This window comes from Lolium rigidum, unplaced genomic scaffold, assembly GCF_022539505.1.
Source record: "Lolium rigidum isolate FL_2022 unplaced genomic scaffold, APGP_CSIRO_Lrig_0.1 contig_5254_1, whole genome shotgun sequence".
Taxonomy (NCBI): Eukaryota; Viridiplantae; Streptophyta; class Magnoliopsida; order Poales; family Poaceae; genus Lolium; species Lolium rigidum.
The window spans coordinates 198,623-207,030 of record NW_025900881.1 but is presented as its reverse complement, the minus strand read 5'-3'; the positions used below and the strand labels follow the sequence as shown (position 1 = coordinate 207,030).

Below are 8,408 nucleotides of genomic sequence, written 5' to 3'. Positions count from 1 at the left end.
TGCACATTTTAAAATTTATGTGCAACCTCACATTAAGAGATTATTTCAGGACTAAAGTCTCACAAATGTTTTATGAAACCGTAGTCTGATTATGTTTCTGTATGTATTTCAAAATGGAGGTTGAAATCGTTCGCTCCCTACATCAAAATAATGCATACAACCATTTTATTTGGATTATTCAACAGAGCCTTAAAAAAGATTAATATCAAACTGAAGTAAACTCAGTAAAGTGCACACATCTTTTCCCAACTAATCCACCGATACCTTGCGCCTAGCTACCATCTGATGTACCCCACCAACTTCACATTAAGAGACTCGCCAACTGAATTTTACATTCAAATTAGAATTTTACAGCTTAAAAGAGGATAGGTGATGCCCGTTTACATCAGTTCTCCAGATCTAGTTGAAATGAGATGTGCGTATGCAGGTTGTTTGTTAACCGTAGGGTCTTTGTCTAGTTCCCTTGCATTAACTAACTAATCATTTTAAGGTTAACCGTAGGAGAGCTAGATTTCTCTCGTACAACAAATTACCAACTCTCTTTCACTTTGTGACATGCAAGAGCACCGTGACCGCTTGGCAAGGTTGTTTATAAAGAAGAAATTGTGATGATGTATCAGTAACATTGAAGAAACAATGATGCCAGACCTGACCCCTCGGCGTTGCTCCTCACGCGGCGCTAGGGGGAAAATATGGTCCCCAAACCCGCACCCCCGTCCATCTCCATCCGCCGCCGCCGCCGTCGGCCTCCGCCGCGGCGGGTGGCGGGCCCCACGCCCGAAGGTGGTGGTGGCGGGGGGGTGTCTCTCTGCGTGGCGCCGGTGGCGGGGATATGCCGGGTGAGGCGGAAGCGTGGCTGACCGGGCGCAAGGAGGCGGGGCCGGGCGGTCCCCGAGCAGCCGATGGTGCTTCGGTGGTGGAGGCTTAGGTGGTGGCAGCGGTGACGTGCTTCGACGTGTTCCCGTGGATGGTGTCCGTCAGTCTTTGGCCATGGGGGTGGTGCGTCGCCGTCGGTTGGCCTAGGGAGCCTCGTTCGTGGCGGATCCAGAGCTCCAAGCTTCAATCCATGCGTTCGGGCCGGGCCGGCGTGCGCGGGCGAGGCGGGCGGAGAGGCAGGGAGGGTGAGAGAAGAGTCGAAGGAGGTGATGACAAGCTATCGCCCCCCGCCGCCCGCGAGGTAGGGGCGCTTGACGGCAGGAGCATGAGCACAAAGGTTTTTTTAGTCCACGGACTTTGTCCGAAAGGTATATCCTCAGTGTTCTTTAAATATATTTTTTAAAATACTCCATGCTGCAAAGCTCATCACACAAAGACACAAAACTACATGTTAAAGCAAATAAAGATGATGATTCATTGGTATATAACTCAACAAAGTTTAGTTTCCATCCTTTAGGCAGGTAGGCAGGTTATTTTCAAAAAGAACAACAATATCGAAACACGACATGGCAAATCGCCAACATGGCAACGACACCGACCATAGGATACGAGCCAATGAATTATCAATTCTTCTTTGGCGGTGTGAGGGCTGCCTTGAGTTTCTGCACGGTGGCCACATCGGTCTTGAATGACTTGGCGAGCACGACGTCGTCAATTCCAGTGCCAAACACGGTGACCGGCACGGACACAGTGCCGGCGGAGGCGCTCCCAAATCCTGACAGCGCGACGGCGAGGTTGGGTCCCTGGTTGGACTGGTAGTGCACGAGGCCCTTGGGGAAGACAAACATGTCACCGGCAATGAGGTCCTTGGTGTAGAGCTTGCCGGTGGTGTCAATGAAGCCGACAGAGAGCGCACCGTCGATGACAAGGAGCAGCTCGGAGGCACGCGGGTGGGTGTGGGTCGGGTTCACGGTGCCCGCGGGGAATGTGAGCCTGGCGTACGACACACTCTGTCCGTTGAGCGCTGGGAACTCCGCCATGGAGGCCTTGGAGATCGCAAAGGCTGTCGGCGCCGACGGCGCTGGCACGGTTGCCCGGAAACCGGTGAAAGTGAAGTAGTCACCGGTGATGTTTACTGGCCCGCCGAGCGCTGGAGGGGGGACAAAGTCGGTCAGGATGTCCGGGTCGCCGGCCACGGCTGCCATTGGCGCCAAGGCCACTGTAACCACCACCAGCAACACCAAGGAGTAGATGTTCAGGGACGCCATTGGATTCTATCTAGCTAGCTAATCAAACTGTTGGAGGGAGATGATGAGGCTGTGTTTGTGATGACTTGATGAGATGAAGATGTTGCTGAACTTATTGTGATATTTATACAGAAGGAATCGTGACGTGGTGACCAAAAGGATTGAGAAATCGAGGTCGATGTTTGTAGACATTTGTCAACATGCAGGCCTGGCTAACAGCAGGCTGCATGCAGGCCTGCAGAATACACACGCACCGATCCGGGGAAGAGTTAACTGGGCAACCTCTCTTGTTCCCGGCCGCATCTGCAGCTGGCTGGTTCCCTGACCGTTTCAACACATAGGGTTCAACGTAAATCTGTATTTTTTTTCTCGTCTGTTCATCAGGTGTGACAGAACCGCTACTGATGCTTACACTTGAGCTGACCTCTCTAACAATTTGGCAGGATGTGCCGAGTCGGATCTTACAAAGCCAGACGACTTCTACAAATGCTATACCTAACACTCCAGCCGACGTCCTCGATTCATCACACAAACATTACAGTTACTCAGCTAGCTCTTAAGATCGAAAATGGCGTGGCCGTCTTTGGCTTTGGTCGTTCTGCTCGCCGTGTCCATCTTCGTCACTGACGCCAGCGACCCGGACATCCTGACGGACTTCATCGTGCCCCCGGGCACCAACATGTCCCTCCTAGACGGCGCCTTCTTCACCTACACCGACCTCAACTCCAGCAACGCCGCCGACCCGGCCAAGTTCACGGCCACCAAGGCGACCGCCGTGGAGTTCCCGGCGCTGCTCGGACAGTCCGTCTCCTACGCTGCCCTCGTCTTCGGCGCCGGCACCCTCAACCCGCCGCACATCCATCCGAGGGCGTCGGAGCTGCTGTACGTGGTGCAGGGCCCACTAAATGGTGGGGCTCGTCGATGAGGTGGCCGGCAAGGTGTACACGCAGACGCTGCAGACCGGCGACATGTTCGTGTTCCCCAAGGGAATGGTGCACTTCCAGTACAACGCCGGCACCGAGTTGGCGCGCGCATTCTCCACCTTCGGGGGCGCCAGCCCAGGAACCGTCTCGCTACCAGGCGCCATCTTCGAGTCTGGCATCGACGATAACGTCCTCCAGAAGTCCTTCCATGTCGACCAGGCCACTGTTGAGACGCTCAAGCATGACCTGGCGCCTGCTGCCCCTGGGCCGGTGGCGCCACCGCCCTCCACGGCGGCACCAGGGCTTCCACTCGCTCGGCGGCGCTCGCGGCGCTTGTTGGCCCAGGCGCCGCCTTCTGGTTGTGATCAGAGACTTATGTTTACTGCCGCGAGAAGTATTTGATAGCATTGAATAATTCATATGCAAATATTTTCAATGAGAAACATTGCAACATTTTGTGTCGGCGCTAGAGCACTACTCCCACCATCCAGATTGAGTCGGATTGTGAGCCCTTTCTTATTTCCAGAACACCATATTCATTTCAGAGGCAGCCATATAAATCCGACTGAAGTGATTAGATTAGATTTTTAAAAAATATATTTTCCATCAAATATCACAAATATTATCATGGAAATTTTATTTCAAAAATATTACCGTTCTTCTGGGTGCTTGATGATAAGATCTTACCATCATGGGCTGCGACAATTTTAGTTAACGGCTGTTGACTTACGAATTGCTTTTCTAAAAAATTTGGAAGAGGAGAGATTCTACTAAAGAGGATGCTGTCTAGAGAGGATTTTTACTTGTCAAGCACAAAGCCTATAAATTTGGGTTTGCCTATATGCACCAACAATCTATGCTAAGCAAGATAAGTAAAAAGGTGATAGCAAAATATAGAACATCAAGCACGAAGGCTGTCACAAAATAAAATGCATAAGTAAAGGAGCTAGGATTGATGAGTAACCGAGACACGTGGAGATGGCGATGTATTCCGAAGTTCACACACTTGCAGGTGCTACTCTTCGTTGGAGCGGTGTGGAGGCACAAGACACTCCAAATGCAACGACGGCGCACCGTATTCTCCCCGAGCCTTCCCGCCAAAAAGGAAATCTTCAATCCACTAAGGAACCCTTGAGGGTGGTCACCGAACCCGTCCAAGCATAGGACGAGCTCAAAGTTTATGGGAGTCTTCCAAGTAAACTCCACAAATGTCACAAGCTTGAGGCAGTACTCTACAACTATTATAGGCTCCCGAGTAATTTCCACTAAGACCACACCGCCATAAAAGGACACACCGCCACGAAGGGTAGCCACAAAGGACAACACGCCGTCTAGGGTTCTAAGAACCCAAGAGGTATAAGCTTTGGGTACAAGCACCCAAGAACTCTCACAAGATCGAATCTCCGTAGAGAACTCAAACCGATGCACCTAATGCAATGACAAGAACACAAATGCTCTAATCCTTCACTCCTGAATTCCAACAAAGCTAAAGCTTATGGAGGAATAAGGGATGAAGAACAAGGGAATAAATCCACAAAAGACTTCAAGATCTAGATCTAAAGAGTTCCCCTCACTAAGAGGAGATGTTGATTGCTGTAGTAGTAGATCTAGACATCCTTTCTTTTTTGCCTCAAACAGATTCAAGAATCATGGGAGGAATCAAGAGATAGGACAAGCTCTTCAAAGTCAACAATGGAGGAAAGAGAAATTGGAAGAACTCCTTCACATGGGAAAGAAGGGGGCCTTCTATATGTCCCCACGAAATCTAACCATTGCACGTTACTTACTCCGGATATTCTGGCCGAGGACCACGGAGATTCTGGCCCAAGGGGATGGACATTCTAGCCTGCTGGTCCGGAGATTCCGGTTCACCCGGATGTTCCAACCAAATCTCCAGCCAGCTGTCGGCCTAGAACCAGCGTTGTGCGCAACCAGGTCCAACTGAATCAAGGCCGGATATTCCGTGCCCCTGGACCAAAGATTCCGGCCTGGATCCTAAGATTTTAGCCAGGTTTCGGACTAGAAATAGTGTGATGCGTACTTTGGTCAGTCACGAGGCTGAAAACCTCAATGCTGGAGATTTCGGCCTAAGGGACCGGAGACTCCGGCCCGAGGTGATGGATTCGTTGCACGGAAAACAAAAAAATTCTACCGTGAATAAGAACAAAACCAAGATCCAATCTAGGAAAAGCCAAGATCTAATCTATGAAGATCGAAGCAACGAGGAATAAGAGAGAGACTAACCCTCGAAGATCCAAAGCGTAAATGAGATCAAATCTTGTGGTTGATGTAGACGATCGTTCCGGTGCTACAATCCGGCGAAGACTTCCGTACTCGGTCGCACGTACTGTGTCGATGAAGTCCTTCCTCTCCCCGTTCCAGCGGGTAGCGGAGGTGTGGTAGATCTCCTCAGAATCCAAGCAGCACGACGGTGTGGCGGTGGTGGTGGTGGTGGAGGAGAAAACCTGCATGGCTTCGCCTAAGCCGGAGCATGAGTATGGTGAAGGAGAGAGGGGGCGGCCAAGGTTAGGGTTGAAGGGGTGGCTGCACCCCTGCCCCCTCCCCTCTTTATATAGGGGGAGGGTCGGTTGGGGTGGCCCCCCACGCCCCAACACCCATCTAGGGCCGGCGGCCAAAGAGGGGGGGAGTTTTCTTCCCCCCAAGTCATCCCCCCTAGGGTTTTTGGGGAAACCCTAAGGGGTGGCCGGCTGGGCCTTGAGGGCCTTGTGCGCCTGACCCATTAAGGCTGGGCCGCACCCGCTCGGCTCATGTTGGCCCTCCTGGGGGCGTGGGCCCACTGGTGGACCCCCAGAACCTTCTCGGTGTCTTCCACCAGAAAAATCCCGAACTTTTCCGAAACTCAGAAATAAACTTTCCTTATATGAATCTTATTCTCCTTACCATTCCGGACCTCCTCGTGATGTCCTGGATTCCATCCGAGACTCCAAAAAACATTCGGTCTCCATCTCATATTCTGAAGCTACTATACAACATCGAACCTTAAGCGCGTCACCCTACGGTTCGTGAACTATGCGGACATGATCGAGACTCCTCTCTCATCAATAACCAATAGCTGGAGATCCATAATGGCTCCCACACATTCAGCAATAACTTAGTGATCGATTGAACCATTAACATACGATACCGATTCCCTTTGTCGCGCGATACTTTACTTGTCCGAGGTTTGATCATCGGTATCTCCATACCTAGTTCAACCTCGTTACCGACAAACACTCTTTACTCGTACCGTGGTATATCATCTCTTGTGACCTTTTCACATGCTTGCAAGCTAATTAGACGAAATTCCACCAAGAGGGCCCAGAGCATATCTATCCGTCATCAGGATGGACAAATCCCACTCTTGATCCATATGCCTCAACTCATACTTTCCGAATACTTAATCTCATCTTTATAACCACCCATTTACGCAGTGGTGTTTGATGTAATCAGAGTATCCATCCGGTATAAGTGATTTACATGATCTCATGGTCGAAGGACTAGGTAACTATGTATCGAAAGCCTACAGCAAGATGAACTTAATGACTTGATTTTATGCTACGCTTACTATGGGTATGTGTCCATTATATCATTCACCCAATGACATAACCTTGTTATTAATAACATCCAATGTTCATGATCGGGAAACCATGATCATCTATTAATCAACAAGCTAGTTTAACAAGGCTTACTAGGGACTCTTTTCTGTTTACATAACACATAAGTATTAATGTTCCCGGTTAATACAATTATAGCATGGGATGCAAACATTTATCATAAACACAAAGATATAATAATAACCTCTTTATTATTGCCTCTTGGGCATATCTTCAACACGAGGGTTTGGAGATTCTGGTCAGTCCGGGGACTCCTTAAAAATCTCCATCCTACCTCCGGCCTAGCATCTGATCCATGTGCAATCGGGAAAGAAAATCTCTAGGAGTGTCAGTCCTGGAGATTCCGGCCTTACACCCCGGAGATTCCGACCGGAGAGCGTAGAGACTACAAAAACAACGAAGCTTGAAACACAATATTTAGAGTTTGAAACTCTAATTTAGCTCGAAACCTATTTTGTTGTAAATATAAAAATAGGGGTTTATGATTTTTATAAGTGCAACCTCTCAACGCGAAGAACGAAGAAAAACACCAAGGTAGAAAATGCAATAAGTTTTTCAAACGATATCCGTTTTTTATGAGCTAGAGTTTATCATGAGAATAAACACAAGCTCTAAAACATCACGTGGATAAGAAAAAAGAAAATCTAACAAAGATGATGCAAAACATGTAAGGGTTTGAGTTCTTCGATCAAGTTACTCATTCGAGAGGCCTTGATACTATGTATACCATTTTTTGGTTTCTTTTGCATAGTATTCTAAATAAAATATGGTGTTGCCTCCTTTTCTTGGTTTCCTCACCAAATTAGTTTGGAGTGTTTTTTCTCTTATGGGGTAATTAGTATCACTTATCCTTGATGCGAAAAATGTTAGTATGAAAGTTAGTGCGTTGTTTTAGTGCATACGTTGAATATGCTTTTTAAAAGTTAAATCAAGTAAAGTTTGATCAAGTTTTTACGTAAAAATAGTAACATGTAAAATATTTTTATCAATGAGTGCAATCATGCACAACTAGTACCCAAATCATTCACACATGGGTCGTTGATATGCTCAAGTGAGGAACGACAATAATAAGGTTGCGGCGGAACCAAATAAAATAAGGATCTTGGGCCACATAATGGGCAAAGGAAGGTTGCTCGTGGTTCGTATGGGGCGCAGAGAAGAGCTCCTAGACATCCTTCGGTGACCACCACGCCTGCAGCAGCAACATATCCGCGCAGAAGTCCTCCTTCAACTCCGCCGGCACTTCCCATGCCCGGAGCAGATCGATCGGGAAGGTGAACATCGGGGATAAGAGCTCCTTGAGATCCTCGGTATCCTCCGGTGACCACCATGCCTCCAGCGACAACGTCTTCACGCAGAAGTCCCGCTTCAACTCCTCCGACACTTGCCACGCCCAGAGCAAATCGAACGGGAGGGTGGACGGCGGTTCCTCCACCGACGGACCACAGAGACCCTCAAAATCCTCTTCTAACCAGACGCCGCCGGCTTCCATGTCTTCCATCCCGATATTCATATTGCTTCGTGGTGAGATGGATCGAGCGAGACCAAGGATTTGCGCAGAAGGTTCGCTTATGACGATCGCCGGTGCGTTTCTCTTTTCGAGCATAAAAAACGACCGGCGATCGAGTCGGTAGTGGAGTCGACCTCACCATAAGGGCCTTGGGCCAGCCCACGGTCAGCCCACGGTAGGTGGAGTCCAGTAACTTGCCAGCTGCAAACGGCCAGCCATTGGTGGGCCCAAAGGCGGA

At 49.2% G+C, this 8,408-nt stretch overlaps 1 protein-coding gene and 1 pseudogene across 1 annotated transcript; one reads left to right on the top strand and one right to left on the bottom strand.

The window, feature by feature from the left end:
• Window positions 1-1,499: 1,499 nt before the first annotated feature.
• LOC124681702 (putative germin-like protein 9-2) lies at window positions 1,500-2,144 on the bottom strand. The gene has a single exon (XM_047216546.1). The coding sequence runs from the start codon at window positions 2,142-2,144 to the stop codon at window positions 1,500-1,502; it is 645 nt and encodes a 214-aa protein (XP_047072502.1).
• Window positions 2,145-2,691: 547 nt separating this feature from the next.
• LOC124681701 lies at window positions 2,692-3,448 on the top strand (annotated as a pseudogene).
• Window positions 3,449-8,408: the final 4,960 nt, after the last annotated feature.